At 52.8% G+C, this 17,938-nt stretch overlaps 1 protein-coding gene across 9 annotated transcripts in view; it reads left to right on the forward strand.

Moving 5' to 3' along the window:
• Ldlrad4 (low density lipoprotein receptor class A domain containing 4) overlaps positions 1 to 17,938 on the forward strand; it is a 381,472-nt gene that overhangs the window by 346,530 nt on the left and 17,004 nt on the right. For all 9 annotated transcript variants that reach the window (XM_026401980.2, XM_026401978.2, XM_026401982.2 and 6 more), the window contains one exon: positions 1,529 to 1,683. In XM_026401980.2, the coding sequence (XP_026257765.1) occupies positions 1,529 to 1,683 (155 nt within the window). The remainder of the gene's footprint in view (positions 1 to 1,528; positions 1,684 to 17,938) is intronic.

A 17,938-nucleotide genomic window follows, 5' to 3' on the forward strand; every position in this document is an offset into this window, starting at 1 on the left:
AGACCCCAGGGCTCCTCGAAGGTACCCTTGTTGTCCTGTGTGGCCAGTGTAGCTCTCTGTCCATCGGTGGTGGCTGTCCTCGGGGAAGCCCACCCCAGGCCACATGCCCGAGCTCCTGCTCTGGGCCCAGGTGTGCTCTGGTCATTGATCAGTCAACCTCACTTCAGAGCCACTGCCAGGTGCCACCAGGTGCCAGACACCAGGAGCACAGAGTCAGTAACAGGAGCTCGTTGTCACACTTTCACAAAAAGCAGGCAGAAAACACAGGAAGCTGTGCCTTGTGTCAGAAGAGGTGAAGGGGGTGCAGACAGGCGGCTGGGGAGTCATGTGGAGCATGGGAGTGGGGTCCTGAGAGACACAGGGTCAAGGCCAGGCGTCCCAGACCTGGGAAGGCATGTGCCAAGGACAGGAGTCCTGGACACAGTGCGTCTAAGTCAGCAAACATGTCACTGTTCCCGCAACCTGTAGGCATAGAGTCCCTTGACATGTGGACCCCAGCAGCAGTGGTCCCCAGCCCTGCTCTCTGCAGGCAATCTCGGTCTTTTCCAGAAGGTGCCCACCATGAAAATTTCTAGTGAACCCTGGACCTTCAGGGGGACATAAATCGGGGAGCTTCTTCCCTATAGGAAAGAGCACTTGGGCAGGCTCCGGGGCTGATCTCTGCACCAGGCTTCAGGGGTGGTCCAGAGCCAAGGCAGGCCCTCAGGGGGGTGAGGATCCTGGCCCTGGGCATTGGCCGCCGGTCCCCAGAGCCACTCTGGGCATTGCCTCCTGGCCTCCTGGAGTCCAGCGGAAAGAGCTGAACTCCTTGTGGCCTTTCACTGGCAGCGAGGGTGCCCTGGCCTGTGTCCCGGGCCTCAGCGGCTCCCCATGCAGTGCGTCTGCAGCTCTCGGCTCCCAGCTCTTTGCTGGGGTGCACGCAGCACTGGCCTGGCTCTTAGAGGAAGGTGGAGGATGTCATCTGGCAGGATGGGGGTGTAGATGACTGGAGCCTGGGCTTCAGCTTCCAAGGGCAGGTGGGTGGACAGGTGACTGCTCAGCACCAGGGGGTGGCCATGCAGCCTGCCATGGCAAGCTCTTGGGCTGGCTGTGGACTCTCCCCTGACCACAGGGCAGTCAGCAGCAGCAGCTCTGGAGCCAACAGGACAACTTTGTTAAGGGCCCCTCATGAGATTGCAAAGGCAAAGTCCGAGAACAGTGTTTGGCAGCAACTTGGGCCGCTGGAAAGAGCCCCGTCTCAGGGTATCCTCAAGACAAGGAAGCCAGTCTGGAGGTGATCTTGGGCAGTGGGCCTGCACCTGACCTTGGTGTAGCTGAAGCTCAGGCTTCAGTGTTCCCCCTGCCCCAGGTGTGACCTGCAGCCCAGTCATGCGCCAGCTTGGCCATTGCGCTCATTTTCTTCTTCTTCGAGTGGGGTCGTGGTTTTTGTCTGCTGTGGTCATACGGGGCCCTCGCCGCCTGGCTGTGCTAACTGCCCAGGCCAGGTCCCCTGCAGGGTGGAGGCTCACACTGTCCTCTTCTCCCGCAGCGGAGCTGGAGTTCGCCCAGATCATCATCATCGTCGTGGTGGTCACGGTGATGGTCGTGGTCATCGTCTGCCTGCTGAATCACTACAAGGTCTCCACGCGGTCCTTCATCAACCGCCCGAGCCAGAGCAGGAGGCAGGAGGACGGGCTGCAGCCGGTGAGTGTGGCCTGGGCTGCCCCAGGGTGCCGCTGGGACCTTCTTGGGCTCCAGAAGTCAAGTGGGTCAGCCTTTCACATCAGCCGCTGTGGTTCGGGGAAGTTGAGGACGTAGGGAAAAGCACGTACATCCTAAGTGTTCAGCACCCATTTCACAAAGAGACTTGACAGTCCCCCGGAAACCCACTCTGGTCCCTCCCAGGCTGCCCACTGCCTGGAAGCCGTCTGTGGCACAGGCTCGCCCAGCCAGCTCTTGAACCCTGCATCCCCTGGGAGCCCTGCAGGGGGCGCTGCTCTCCCTCAGCATTAGATTTGGGTAGTTCGGTTGAGATCTGTTCTTCAACTTGGCCCGGGAGATGCTCCTGTGTCACAAGATGTGCCAGTGAGGCTTGGGCGTGGGTCAGTGGAGGAGACAGGTGTGGCGGTGGAGAGCAGGTGCCAGCTCAGGTGAGGGTGATGTGCTGCTCACAAGCAGCCAGGTGAGCTCGGCTGTAATTAGGGTTCGAGCCCTAATTAAAGTTTCCTTGCCCTGGGAACCTTCCTCCCCTGGTAAAGCAGTAATGTCCAGCTCACCTGCTCTGTGGACAGACCTGGGAGACCAGGAGCTCTAGAGCTTTCCATGCTGGGCCTGTTTCACAGTTTGTGATCCCAACGGCTCTCAGCGAGAGGCTTGGGGATGGAGAATGTAGACCAGTGTGGAGTCTTGGTGGGTGCAGGAGGCGGAATCCCCGAGGTACTCAGCCTCTGTTGTTTTCTGAGACGGGAGGTAGGTTTTAGGGCCATATGGTAACTGCCTCCTATGGTGACTTAGGGAGTCTGTTGGGGGTGTGAGGTACAGCTGTCCCATTAAGTATTGTGGAGTGACATCTGGGGCCCCTTGGGACTGCAGGATCCTGCTTCATTGGGGCCACAGAGTCACCCAGGAGCCGATGGCTTGGCCGTCCCCATGGGTGGAGGTAAGGTGTGCCTATGTGCCAGGTCAGGTAGAGGGCAGAGGTGGGTACCACTGGTTCACCCTCCCACCTCCATTGCCACTGGATGGGCAGAGATGGGCAGAGATGGCATTCATTCCTAACAGCCCCTGCCCCGCCTCCTGAAACCTCACCTGCTCCCCCTTAGTCTTCCTGGTCTCCAGCCTCGCCCACCCCAGGCCCCTCCAGCCCTGTTTGGTTGCTTCCTCACACCAAGGTGGTTCCCAGGAGCTTGTTCTACAGGACTGTGCCATCTGCACTCACTGAGTGCCCCAGGACTGCTGTGTTATCCAAAGAAGAGAACCAATTTGTTCTGAGCATAAAATACACACAATGCTCCTGAGTCTAGAGGGAGCAGGAAGAGAATCTCATCACAACAGCGATTTGAGAACCACAGAAAGATCAGCCAGGTGATCTGTGAATGTCAGCCAGGTGGTGGCTGTACTACAGCTGTCCCCCACACACTGACCACCAGCAGCAAACAGGAGGCCAGTTTTTAAAAGGCAGGCAGCAGAACTCCAACGTGTTTTTGCTTGGAAAGGGTCTTCTGTTTCTTTGGAGCTGTGTTCCCACGAAGCCCTCTCCAAAACTCATGGGCCCCTGGGGCAGGGGACACTGGCTGGCTGACCAGCAGGGCCCCCCTCTCTGGAAACTAGAAAGGTGATTCAGTGACTTTTGGGGTCTTCCAGTCTGTCCACTGGGCAGCGAGTGAAGTCAGTCACTAGCTAGTGAATGGTGTCCCCAGAAGTCTGCATCCTGGAGCTCCATCCTGTCAGCAGGCATCTGGAAGCTGTGCCCCGGGAGCTGGGTTCGGGCACAGAGCTGGGCCCGTGCAGGGGCAGCCCACACAGCAAGGCCTTTGATTCCTGAGCACCGCGCTCTCCTTCCCTTTCTCTGCGTGACCCAGAGCTGGGTGCTGCCCTCAAGGCTGGTATATTCCCTCTCAATGAATTGCAATAGTGGGTCCCCTCATATCCTGGCAGGGGGTTCCGCTTAGCGCCTCATAAAACTGAGGTGCATTTCAACCGTGACCAGGGTGCGTGGGTTCCCAACCTCAGCTCTGTGTCCTGGCTGGGACTGTCAGCCTGGCTTAGGGTTCCACCAAAGGGAAGAGCGCCCACTAGGGAGAAGCAAACCCTCCTCTGTCCTGTACATACCCGAGTCCCTGTCCCTCTGCCCCTGACAGTCCCTCACAGAAGCCCTCTCCCAGAGGAGGCGAGCCCTCCCCCTCCAGGCCTCCTGTCCCCTAACTGCCTATTTCTCCCTGGTTATTTTTAAGAATGGCCAGGACCCTTCCTCCAGTATCAGGACAGCAGTTGGTTAGTTCACACCAGTGATTCTCAACCAGGGGCAGTTTCACCTCCCTAGGGACATTGGACAGTAATGCTAGGCCACGTGGTCACAACTGGGGATTGCGGTTCTACAGGGAAGATCTAAGTATTCTGCAGTGGCCAGGGAGGCCCCAACCAAGGGGCCCCTGAAATGAAGAGTGCTGTGTCTGCCCCTCAGGTGGCCCAGGCGCCATGCTGGTGGACAAGGGCGTACAGCGGAGGGCTGAGCTGGGGCCCTGCCTTGGGAATGATTGCCACTTGCCTCTGTTGGTCCAGGCACTCCCCAAACACCCACCAGAGCCCAGAGGACACCTCCCCCATCATCCTTGCAGGGTCCACCCGCCCTTGTCTTCCTAGGGGACGCTGGGGATCTTGCCAGCCACTTGAGCTTGTGGGTGGGCTGTATGTCAGGAAAGTATCTGGGACTGGCCCGACACCTGTTGCCTCCTCTACCCTGGTGCCCAGGCCTGGTTGGCAGTTTTCAAGTTGCCCTTCCAGGTTGCTTTCTTGGCACCCCAAAGTGCTGGCCCGTGTCCACCACCCTCCCTGGAGGAGCTAGCAGGAGCTGGGCAGGGGCATGGCTGGGCTGTCACAGCAAGGCAGGAAGGGCTCTGCTCCCACTGACCACATGTGGGCGGGCCTCCCAGGCTGCCCCTCGGGTATGCCATTCTGTGCCCCTTGGGGCAGGTGACTGGTGAGGACGTGGGTGTGTGCAGTGTGCTCTGTCCACAGCCCTGGGAGCTGCTGCAGCCCTCCCTGTCAGTGGGCTTCTAAGTCCCAGGCTTTCCTCCCCCGAGGCCTGTGGAGCAGGTGGCTCCAGGGCCCTGCTGGCAGGCAGCCTGTGGGTGCAGGGCGCCCCTGCAGGCCTCTCCGTGGGGACCGGCTCATCATTGCCTTGCAGTGAACACCTCATATCTGGGGGCTTTGGCCCTTGTGAGTTCTCGTGAGCACATAGGTAAAAACCATATTTGTTTAAAACTGGTTGCAGAAACCTCACTACCCCCTTCTCATTAATGGGCTTCCCACTTTGACCAAAAGGAAATGTTGATAAAATAGACCTCAGTCGCCCTGAGGGTCCTTGGTGCTGGGGAGAGTCAGCGGCTCTCTGTGGGCCCTTCCTGTAGGGGTGCCCAGCATGGCTCGGCTCCACAGGGACCACGCAGTTGCCACAGAGCAGACACTCTGCCCTGGACTCACAGCCCCTGCTTTCTTGACGGGCACCTCCTGCCCTGGTCCCTTCATTGTGTCTCTATCCATGTGTGAAAGGAAGGAACAGAGAGGGCATCTGTGTCCCCCAGGGCCACTCGGCCTTCACTCCCAGCGTCTCTTACACATGTGTTCCAGGGAAACCTGAGGATAGTGGATCCTGGCCCTGAATTTGGTTGAAGCACCCATTTCTGAGTGAAAATGAAAAATAGCCACCTAGGCTCAAATGAAATTGCAAGAAAAGTAAAAGCTTCAGTGAGGCCAACCACAGCGAGCGGGTTCGTGATCTGCATCTCCAGTCCTTTCTGAGGCAGCCCTGCGTGCGTCAGGGCCTGAGAGACCTGGCCCTGGGAGATAGCGCGTGGGCAGAGGTGGCTGGCCATCCACTGAGGAGCAGAAGGGCAGGGACTTTCACTAAGTTTGGACGCATGCAGTTATAGATTCTCAGCCATTTTTGACCTAAAATCCAGCGATTTCTTCAATTATGCCTGGCATCTCTTCCTTATCAGCTTCTGCAGGAATTAAATCAGATGTGAAAATCCAGCTCCCTGGGCCTCCCCGAGGAAACCCTTCCTTAGGCCAATTCTGTAGGAGACCCAGGCCCACAGGAGGAAGGAGGACATTTCTTCTGTCCCCCGGGCTGTTGGACAGGAGGACCAGGACTTTGTGGTTGTTCCCTCTGTTGATGTAGAAACTTTTGTTCCTCAGATCCAAAGTGCCCTGCAGGGGGCAGGTAGACACCCAAGGACGGCCCCTGCGGGAGCTGCAGAATGGCCTGGAATGTGGTCAGTGTGTGTCCTTTGCCCCCCAGAGAATTCTGACAAAACCAGAATCAACTTTTTAAAAAATTGTTGGAGATGTGACATAAAAATCGGAATTGGCATCTTCTCCGCTTCTCGGTGGCCTCTGCTTGCCCGTGGCTGTACCCTGTTGCTCTCTGTGGATCCTCAGAGCTGGGGGACTGTCACTGTCACTAGTGTAATCGTCATGTTTTTAAGAAAATACTCGGTGGCACCTAGGCCTCAGCCACAGGGTAAAAGCTTAAAATAGAAAAGACCACTGGTTTCCAGAAAAATGGGGGAGAGCATTCTTGTGGAAGTGAAAACCATTCTTCCTAGTTTAGGGGTGCAAACACAGGGCGGGTCAATAGGATGCAGAGTGTCCTGCGCCTGGCCCGGCACGGTCACCTGTGGCCCCCACAGCCTTCCACCTCTGTGGTTAGAGCCTGTGGCTGAGAGGGAAGAGGTGGCAGTGGGCTCTGCAGCCATCTGCAGCTCAGCCTTGGGAGCAGGGGTGGCCAGGGGAGGCAGTTGTGGGTGTGTGGCTAGTGGCCAGAACACCTCTGTGCTCAGGAACCTGCCATGCTAGGCTCAGAACTCGCTGTGGGAGGGACCTGCCCAGGGTCGTTGGATATAGTGGGTGCCCTTCCCTAAGCAGACACTCCATGGGTGTGTGAGAGGCCTGCAGGCCAAGTCCTGGAGTCCAGCCAGGGGGACAGAGAATGGAGGGTCGCACCTCTGCTCTTGCTCTGACTGAAATGTGCCTTTTCTCATTTTTACCTGCTTCAGACTTTAGAAAAGAATTTATAAAAGGATAGAAATTAATTATTGTCAGTAAAGTTAAAATACATGAACTCCGGGTCCACTTAACGATGCAGTCGTCACAGCCCCACTTGTGACTTCCTAGACTACAGAAGAGTGCTGTCTGCGGGGTGAAGAGGGGGCAGGGCAGTTTTCCCGTTAGGGAGACAGGTTCCAGTGACACCTTGAGACCAGATGTGTCTGCTATCCACCTCCAGGGACCATTCTCCATTTCTGAGTGCCAGGTGGACGGCCTGGGCAGCTCGGTGCCTGGCTGGACGCTCCCAGCACCAGCCTCTGACAGCCAGCCACACTGTTTCTCTCCAGGCCTGAGCCAGGGCATGCGTGTGGTCGAGCATAGGCGATAGATGACCATGACAGCACATTGAGAAGGTCTCCATCAAGCTGGAGGAACGGGAGGCCAAGGTGGTAGGCGGAAGTGGGTAGAATGCTGGACCTTCACCATTGCCCAGCGGATTCTCATTGGAACAGAAGCAGGTAGACTTGTTAACAGCCACGCATGTCTGTAAAGCCACGTGAGGCGCGCCGACGTCTACTGATGTCCCTCCTCTCAGAGCACTGTGGGGAGTTCCACAAGAGCCTGAAGGTCTTTAAAAAAATATCCATGTGATGGCAGATCTTCCTTCTCCCTGTTTGTCCACTGAGGCTAGATGTGAGCTTTGGCACTGCCCACAGTCCAGTTAGGGTAAGTCATGTGGCAATGTGAGTGACGAAGCCGGGTGTCATCGTTGGTACTAAGCTAAATAAGACTCAGGAAAATGGATGTCCAAGTCACAAACTGATGCTCTAGAAGGATTGACCCCCAGCAAACCGATGCTGCTCTTGGAGAGGGTGTGGACCAAGGGTCCCTGGGCTGTGCAGCTGTGCAGCTACAACTTTCATGGTGAACATGCATGCATGTATTGCTTTTTAAAATATATATATATATATATATATATATATATATATATATATATTTTTTTTTTTTTTTTTTTTTTGTGGTGCTGAGGATCAAACCCAGGGCTTGCACATGCTAAGCATGTGTTCTACTGCCGAGCCACACCCCCAGCTCACTTGTGCCCCTTTCCCAATTAGGAAAATGCTCATAGGAACATGTGCTGAAAGCAATTCCAGCAAAGTCCTGACACCGGTAGACCCCAGAGTAACTCATTTGATCTTGGTTTGTGCTGCAGAAAAAGAAGCCAATGTAATATTTTTTTAAAATAAAATTTAAGAAAAAATTTACACAAAAACTTACAGTAACCTTTTAAATATCTAGGCCATTAGCGTTTATAATCTAATGGTAAAGTTCATTTTTTTTACTTAGTTGGTGTGGTTTTGTTCTGAAAACAAAATACAAATTTCTCCCAGTGATTCTGTTTCTGGGTGCCCTGGCTGGGGGGACTCCACAGGGTTGGGTCCTGGCTGCAAATGAATCCCCTGCCGGTCCTGTGGCTGCTGGGTGAAGCACTCACCCCTGTACCTGGTCTCCCTCTCTCAAGGTAACAGGTGAGGACCGGCACCAGGTGCTGCCTGGCTCTAGGCTGGCAGTGTGACCCACCTTTCCCTGCTGCTCTGAGCCCCCGACTTCCAGCTGCCTTCTCTTGCGGTCTAATTGCTCCACCACCACCACGCTGCCAGAGGCACCTTGTAGCTTCTTTTCCTCCCTAAGCTTTATTGTATTATTCTAGAAATAGAAAGGATTCCCTTTCTTTTCTTCCCAAAGAGCTTCCTGGATGATTTGTCTTTTCTCTAAAGGGACGTGCCCTAGATTGAGCAGAGTTAGGAGGGAATCGTTGAGTCTCAGGAAGAAGTCTGATGATGGATTCCCGGGAAGGAAGAGTCTGTGAGCGCCGGGTGCCAGCTAGAGGTCTTGGCTTTCCACCTGAGCTGTTACCGCCACCTAGAGTTGGAAAGCACAGAGCCAGGGAAGCATTTGGCTGGCGGAGGGGTGGAAGGGGAGAAGGTGTGCTGGGCATCCAGAGGCGGGCTCTGCCTCTTAAGGTAAATTCTTACCCTGCAGTAAGGGGGGTAGATCTGCAAGTCTAGGAGGCCCCCCGGGGTTCATTGACTCAGTGGGAGGAGCCCTCGAATAGAAGCCCAAACATCCGGAAGCCAGCCTTGCTTTGCCACAAACGGTCCCTGTCACCTACAGCAAGTAGTAGACCTTCTTTAAAACTCAGTTCCCTTCCATCTAAAATGAGGGATAAGTGGTTTAGATCAGAGGATTTCAAACTGGTCTTGACCATGAAGAATAGTAAGAAATATATTTTACAACCATGTTTCACCAAATAAAACCTTCAAATGGAGTATACAGATCGTGTCTAGTCTGTTCCATTGTTTTGGAAACTGGCTGTGACTCACTAAAATTGATTTTCCAGTTTTCTAAGAGACTAAAAAACACAGTTTGATAAAGTACCGTCGCAGGCATTCTCCACAGTGTTTCCAGATCCCAGATCCAATGACTCGTGTCATCCCCGCACATGGAAAGGAACATATCTCTGAAAGCATGAGCCCAGGGAAGTCCAGGGCCTGGGGATAGCCGCATTCATGGTCACAGTGCACATGGACCTAAGGCAGGAGGCTATGCCATGTCATGACCACAGGCCACTCTCCTCTTGTATAAAACATGGTACACTTGGGTGAAAAGTGTCCCAGGAGATACAGAAATGAAGAGGATTACAGGAGAAGACCATGAACCACTGTATGCAAATGAAGGATACTGCAGTGAAATGGATGAGTTCCTAGAAACACCATGCCAAACTGCTCATGAAGACATAGGAGATCTGAATAGATTTTTAACTAGTAAGGAGATTGAACAGTAATCAAAGGCCTCTCAATAAAGGAAAGCCCTGGACTAATCGGCTTCACTGGTGAATTCTACCAGACAATTAAAGAATTGACACCATTCCTTTCAGACCCTTCCTAACTCATTCTGTGAGGCCAAGAAAGTCAGATGAAGACACATAGTCACACAAAGAAAACCATAAACCTGTATCCCTTGATTATTGATGCATAAATCATCAATGAAATACTAGCAAATGAGATTCAGTAACACATTAAAGGTAGTATTTAAGCCACATATGGTGTGCTTGTCTTTTGTGATCCCAGATACTTGGGAGGCTAAGGCAAGAGGATCACAAATATGAGGTCAGCCTGGGCATTTAATGAGACCCTGTCTCAAACTTCTTAAAAATTTTTATTTTTAAAGTGTTTGGAATGTAACTTAATAGTAGAGTGCTTGCCTAGCACGCACAAGGCCTTGGGTTCCATCACCAGTACTGGGGGTAGAAAAGTAGGATTTATCTCTGGAATGCAAGGATGGTTCAACATACAAAAACCAATTAATGTTATATAGCACATTAACAGAAAGAAGGGGAGGAAAACTCATGGTCCTCTGTCTCTCTCTCTCTCCCCTCTCTTCTAATACAGAAGTATTTGACAAAATTCAACAGTCTTTCATGATAAAAACACACAAAGTTGGATAGAAGGAAATTAACCCAACATCATCAGGTCCATCTATGAAAAAACCAAGCTCACATCATACTTGGTAGTAAAAGGCTGAAAACTTTTGCTCTATGATTAGGAAAAAAACAAGGCTGCCTGCTTTCACCACTTTTAAACATAACATTTATTAGAAATCCTAGCCAGGGGCTGGGCACTGTGGCACACACCTGTAATCCCAGCAGGTTGGGAGGCTGAGGCAGGAGGATCAAGAGTTCAAAGCCAGCCTCAGCAAAAGCTAGGTGCTAAGCAACTCAGCGAGACCCTGTCTCTAAATAAAATACAAAATAGGACTGGGGAGGTAGCTCAGTGGTTGAGTGCCCCTGAGTTAAATCCCTGGTACCAAAAAAAAAAAAAGTCCTAGCCAGGGCAGTTAGAAAAAATAATAAAGTAAAGGTATTCTAAATGAAAAGGAAGAATAATATCTCTTTTAGTAGATGGCCTAGTCTTATGTGTAGAAAATCTGAACACACACAGGCACACCAACACACACACACACACACACAGATAATAAATGAATTCAACCAAGTAGTAGGATACAAAATCAATGTATGCAAGTGCATTTCTTTATATTAACAATGAACAATCTCTAATAAGTAAATTAAGAAAATAATTCAATTTGCAATACCATCAGAAATATTAAAATGTGGACTGGGGAAGTAGCTCCATAATAGAGTGCTTGTCTAGCATGCATGAGGTCCTGGATTTAATCCCAGCACCACAAAAGGCAATAAACAAAAAATTTTTTAAAATGCTTAGAAATAAAATTAATAGAGGGGACTAAAGACTTGTACACTGCAAACTATAAACTGAATGAAATAAAAAAGACACAGATAAATGAGAAAACGTCCCATATTCATGGATTGGATCTCTCTTTTGGATGGTGGTACTGTCAGTTAAGCCCAGGGATGTTCTACCACTGAGCCACATCTCCAGCCTTTTTCTTGGTGGTGGTGTTGTTATTGGTGTTTTAGTTTTGAAACAGGGTCTTCCTAAGTTGCCTGGACTGGATTTGAACTTGTCATCCTTCTACCTCCACCTCCTAAGTAGCTGGGTGTACAGGTGTGGACCGCTGCACCTGGCTGTGGATTGGACCTTTTCTGGGGGGTGAGGGGTAACCAGGGTTTGAACTCAGGGGCTCTCAACCACTGAGCCACTTCCCCAGGGACAGGGTCTCCCTGAGTTGGTGGCACCTTGCCATTGCTGAGGCTGGCTTTAAACTTGCAATCCTCCTACCTCAGCCTCCCGAGCCTCTGGGATCACAGGTGTGTGCCACTGCACCTGGCTACATTGGATCTTAATATTGTTAAGATGTCAGTATTACCCAAAGCAGTCTACAGCCCAATGATGCTTTTTGAAGGAATAAAAAAATCTACTCTAAAATTCATATGTTATCTCCAAACCCTGAATAATCAAAATAATTCTGAAAAAGAAAAAAATTGGAGGTCTTACAATTCCTGGTTTAAAATCGTGCTACAGAGCTGTAGTTGGTCCTGATATAAAGACAGGCATGGGTCAGTAGAATAGAGTAGAAGCTCACATACATGGTCAAGTGGTTTTTTGAGACGGGTGCCAAGGTCACTCAGTGGGGAAAGGGCGGGCTTTTCAGAACTGGTGCTAGGGAGCCTGGGTATCCACATGCCAGAGAATGATGTTGACGCCTTTGAGCACACATAAAAATTGACTCAAAATGGATAAAAATGTAACCCTAAGAGCTAAAACTAAAATTCTACCTTAGCCTGGAGTCTGAGACCAAGCACCATGGAAGGGTTGGCTTTGAAGAGTAGACATGTATTTCCTGCAGCTCTGCAGGCTGGAGGTCAGAGGTCACAGTGCAGCCTGTCTGGGTCCTGGGGATGCCCCCAGATGGCAGACTGTGGACTTCTCCTGCATCCTCAGTGGTGGGGATGGCTTGCCAGCTCTCTGGCCTCTTCTTGACAGGCCACTAGGCCCACCCATGGGGACCCCAACCCTCCCATCCTAATCACCTCCCAAAGACTCCACCTCCAAATAGCATCACATTGGTAGTACTTCCCTCCTGCCACCCCCAAAATATGTCAAGTGAAAACAAATCAGCCATTGTACTCCAGATCTGGAAATGACACGTCTCGATTAAGGTGTAATGAAGATGATCCTTTGCAAGATCGGGGGCTTTTTTCTCTTTATGTGGCTGTTTAGTGGGGGGTTTCCCTATTGGAATGGCTGCTCGTGGGCCATCCAGAAGGAAGGAAATAAGGACCCGGCTCCTCCAGTGTAAAGATGTGTTGAACTCACATCTTCAGCCTCATCATCTGAGGCTGCCCTGGGCCTCTTTCCACAGATGCAGGGAGAAATTATGCTCACTCAGGAGAGCCTTTCTTTCTGTTCTCCTTCTCCCCTCCTCCTCCTTCTTACGAACCCAGGGGTATTCTACCTTCGAACTACATCTCTAGCTGTTTTTGTTTTGCTTGAGATAGGGTCTCACTGAGTTGCAAGGCTGGCCTCAAACTTGAGATCCTCCTGCCTCAGCCTCCAGAGTCACTGAGATTACAGACCTAAGCCATAGTCAAGCCTTTTGATGAACAGCCAGGCTTTGAAGTGGTCCAGGACTTGAGTGCTCATGTCTGTGCTCCCCAGGGCTGCTCACTGAGGCAAGTTCTAGAGTCAAGCCAGAGGGGCCAGAGCTCTGGACTTCATGATTCCATGTGTGTTTAGCATAGAAGACAGAGATGCACACACACACACACACACACACACACACACACATGCATGGTTGTAGATAGTGTGTATGTTTTGTAGTAGTGTATGGGACCTATATCCCATATAAAGGTACTGTCACTGTCTCTCTGTGTCACAGACACATGTCCTTGTGCCTTCTGTGGATGTAGGCTGGGACACTGTCACTGGAAAGCCTCTCCCTTGGCATGTCCACTGCCATCTGGGCTTTGCCCATAGCATGCCTAGAAGAAAAATATTCTCATCTTCCTCCGAGACGGTCAAGCCTGAGTGTGGTCTCATAATGAAGATATCATTGCGGAAGAGCATCCAGGGGAAAATCAAAGCTCATCACAGACTTGAATGCTATAAAATCACTGTATTTCCCCCTGTCCACTGCCGAGGTTTACAATTGTGGCAACTTCCTCTGGGGCAGCTACTTGCCAGGCTGGACCAAGGTGTCCAGAGCTCAGACGTCCTCCTGCAGCTGCTGGCTTTTGTTCTGTGGTGTCCGGGGATTTGGCATCCAGGAGTCTCGGTGGGCAGCCTTGAGGAGAAGAGCCTGAAGAGCCGTTGCTGGGGCCGGGTGTGGCTAGCTCCCTGCCCGAGGAGGAGCTAGCTCCTGGAGAGCTCTAGAGGGAGCAGCGAGCGGCCCTCTCCCCACCTTCCTGTTCAAAACACCACCTTTGGAATATTTGAAAATAATAAGAATAATTTAAGGAACTTGCTATTTTAAAAGGCATGTCTTCAGAGAGAGAACAGGAAACCATCCCCTGTAATTGTGCATAAAAACAGCTGGTAACCACCGCCTGCGATGGGCACAGCAGCCATTTACTGAGTATCACACCAAGGCGCTCGTGCAGGGATTGTCATATATGGTGTTTGAGCCTCTTGAAAGGCTCCTTCCACAAATAAGGAAACCGAGGCTTGGAGAAGCCAAGAGCTCACGGACAGGAAACTCAGGGCCAGGAGTCTGGCTTCCCATGCCCCCTCCACACCTGGACCCACCATTGTTATCACCTGTCTGGATAATGTGAAATTGCCCTCCGACAACTGGTGGTTACCTTGTCTGTTAATGGCTTTGTTCCAGGGGGAATATTAGAGAATCAGGAACGTGCTTGCTTGTAGGGCACTGCGGCATCCTGAGGCTGGCTCCCTCCGCTGGAGCCCCCTGCCCCAGGACGGGGTGCCCTCTTGTGAGCTTCCTGGAGCAGGTGTCCTGCCCAGACACACGATGCACAGCTCAAGGAGCCAGTGCAGAGACTGTGTAAGACGTGAGCCATTTGAGTATAGTGCCCCTTAGCAAACAGACCAGAGTTGATTCAAAGTGGTCCCAGAGGAGGAGGATCCCTCCGACCCACTCACATTCTGGAATGCTTCCTGAAGTGGAATGAGGGGTCAGGGTGCCAGCAGGAGCCTTGGGAGTTGTAGAGACACCTGACTGTCTCTCAACTGACCCCCACCCCAAGGGAGGTGCAGCAGGAACACCTGGCGGGCTTGCGAGTGACCTGGTCTCAGGTGCCGCCTTGTGAGGGATCCAGGTCCTCGGCAAGGACGTCCCTAGTAGTGGTGTAAGGAAGTAGCACTGGAACAGAGTGTCCTGCTTCCCTTCCTTGGTGGGTGTCCTATGAGGAATGATCCTGCAAGAGGGGAGGCATTGAAACCTCTGTAAGATGCGTGGTGACATTCCGTTCTTGTCGCATTCTGTGAACTCCTCAAGCTACTGTGGGGCAGCGACGGGAGGGGAGCCTCGCAGCCCAGCCAGAGCGCCCACCTTCCTCCTTCAGATCCCTGCTGGCTCCCCGAGGAGTGCCAAGGAGTGCGGCCATTCCAGCAGGTGCCAGCTGTCGGGGGAAGCCCTTCTCCCTGGCATTTGGAGGTGAAGAAACCAAGGTGACTGGACAAGGGGACCACATGGTCGCATCCAGCAATCCTCGGTTTCTCAACTGGTGAGAGGCCCTCGGGACACGGGGCACAGCGCCAGGTCACTCCTTGACCATTCAGAGGGAGGTTCTCCCCACACAAAGGGTGAGCACAACCTGCAGATCCACCAACCACCCTAGGGTGACTTTGCCCATGGAGCATGTGACCACTGTGAGGGAGTGACCAGAGACTGGAGTGAGCACCAGGTGACTATCAGGGTGGGGGGGATCCAGCTCTGGTCGCTCTCAGGTCTGGGTTCTGTGCCCAGTGGCATTGGGCCCAGGAGTGGAGTGACAGCTTCTCTGACTGTCGGCCCATTGTGGTCCCCACGGCAGGTGTCTGTGCCGCAGGGTGAAAGGGCTGGGAAGGAGTTCTGCAAGAGCAAGTGAACAGGCAGAGGGCCGTTGTCAGCAAGCAGTTAAGTAAATTCTAAGTTATGTAGTTGCTAAAATAGAAGCGATGCCGTCGTTTTTTTCGATCTTGCTGGGGACAGCGCTGGTGGAGGGTGGCGCCTGGGCCTGCTGCAGAGGAAGACATGGCCGGAGCCGAAGATGCTCCTGCTCAGCTTCCAGCTGGGAAAGTGTTCGAAATCAGAAAATTGCTTAAGTATTAGGGGGATGGGATGATGGAGGCACTTCCTCCCATGGAGATTTAATGTCACTTTTGTATTATTCCTGAAAAAACAAGAGCTAGGCAGGAGGAGTTCCGCCCACCAGGTCACCCCTGCCCGCAGACATGCAGTGACATTTCGGAGAAGTGGGGCCTGAATGCCTCTTCCCCGTTGGTCCCCCTCCTCCTGCTCCAGGATCTGCTCTCTGGCTTTAGGGACCTCAGGGCAGGACACTTGTTTTCTCCCAAGCTAGCAAGTAGGGAAGAGCTGTGCACTTGCTTTGAGCAACAGGAGCAGACGGGACACTGATACTGGCATGTGTGGGACACGTGTGTGCCCTGGCCCTCTCCCTACCTGGCCATGGTGGCCTGGTCAAAGCAGTCGTGGGGAGGTACATCATGAGACATGGCTGGGAGATGGCAGGCCACAGCCACGCCGGCCCCTTGCACCCCTCTTCTAGTCTCAGGAACTCTGAGGGACCAGGTGACAAGTGAGGGCTCTGGTGGTTTCCCCATAGCTGGCCAGAGCCTCTCCTGCGAGCCGCAGAGCCAGGCCCTGAGTGCAGTGTGGGAAGAGGGGCCCACGGTGGGACGGGCTCACACACCAAATATTCTGCTGAGGCTCTCCCGGGAGAGAGCAGGCTTTCGCCAAGTTTAAGAAGGAATTGGTTGCTTGTGTAGCAATTTAAATTCATTGCACATTACCATGCATCAAGCACAGGGCTCCTGCTTTTTAAAAGTTGCTCCCAGAGCTTCTTCCAGAAGACCCCAGGGCAGGACGAGTCCCTGTGGATTGGCTCACCTATGATGGCCGTTGTAAGGAAAAACATGCACATGTCTGTGTAATTTTTTTAAGTTCACATTTAGAGGAAAAGATGAAGCAAGCATGACAAGACACAACAGCTGCCAGTTCTGGGGACTGTGAGTTTCCTAAAGAGAAGGAAGGTCGTCACTGACAGGGAAACTGTGGCAGCTGCAGAGACAGGAAGAGAAGCAGGCTGGGCCTCCCCCTGGAGGGACAAAGGAGGCAGCCCTGGGATCCCTGTGGCCATTGGGGCCCTGGCTGGGGGCAGAGAAGGAGAGCTCTCTGGAGGTGAACACAGGACTGGCTTCCGGGCTGAGGGCTGGCCACACGGCAGAGCAAGGGCTTGGGGAGGAGTCAGCGAACTCCGCAGACAGGAGACTTGGGAGCCCCAGGCCTGGTGGCTATGGGGAGGGCCGGGGCAATGCTAGTGAGAGGGAGGCCTCGACAGGGCCCCCAGGCTCCGCAGTGGCAGCAGAGTGCAGGTGAGGCGACCAGGGAGCTTGCTCTGGAACAGTGGGACGGGGGAGGGAGCTCGTGCCAGGGGGCTCAGCGCAAGCCAGCGCCCTGGTGACCTGGAGCCCTTGTGGGCCTTTGCTGGTTCTGCCAATGTCTAGGGCGATGAAGCCACTGGAGATGAGGACTGTCATTTTGAGACAACAGAAGCCTCGATTTTGGGGACTCCTGGTGGCCTTGTTTCTGGCCATCAGAGGGCACCAGGCTTCACTCTGCCCTGTGTGCTATTGACTGGTCCGTTAGAGTACAACACTGAGGTCCCTGGAAAAGAAGAGCTCTGGGAGGAGCAGTGACAGTGGCCGATAGGCAGGTTGGCAGTGGGAGCCCCAGACACTTCAGGAGGACTCTGCGAGCTGTTTTCAGCACCAGAGTCACCACCGCCATCTGGAATCCAGTGCCGTCTTTGACAGGGGTGGGGTGGGGGAGCAGGAGCTGAGGGCTGGCGCCGGCCACTTCACTGCAAGGTCGCCACTTGATTCAAGTTTGGTCCCTCACCTGTCACCACGCCAGAGCTGTCATGGTCCATTACGTAACTCTATAGTCAGACCCTTAAGCCCACGCTTCCTCTAAACACAGCTGGGTTGGTTTGTATTTTTGCTGCTGATTCCGAATGGCCTGGAGTATCTTAGGAACGGTTGTGTGTGTTGGACAAACACCCTGTTTAGCAAGGAGGAGGTATTTATACTAGAACGGACGCTGGCCACAGAAAAGAACAGCGTGGCCTTGCGTCTGAGGGGCTGGGGCGTTTGACTGTGGAGGTCTTTACTTAGGGACATTTTTGGGCTCTGGGGAGACTGAGTGATCTCTAAAGGTCAAATATACATATTCCTGGGAATCCAAAAATACAGGCTTCTGTAGCAGTAACAGGCAGCTTAGGGCTGTAGCTGAGAGCCCGGCTGGCCCTCCAAGTACCCAAAACCTGGGCCCAAGGACTCTGTGAGAGAATGTTCATGGTGTTCGAAGTGACTCTCGCTTGCTGCTCGTCAGCCTCACCAAACACTTTTGAAGGAAATACATGAAACAACTAGATGTTCATTTATACCTGTGAATATACCTGTGGGAAATAAAATCACCGGGGACATTCGAGGAGCACTCAGGCTTTGGGAACGGGTTTTGTGCT

Source organism: Urocitellus parryii, chromosome 13 (assembly GCF_045843805.1).
Source record: "Urocitellus parryii isolate mUroPar1 chromosome 13, mUroPar1.hap1, whole genome shotgun sequence".
In the NCBI taxonomy this organism is placed as follows: Eukaryota; Metazoa; Chordata; class Mammalia; order Rodentia; family Sciuridae; genus Urocitellus; species Urocitellus parryii.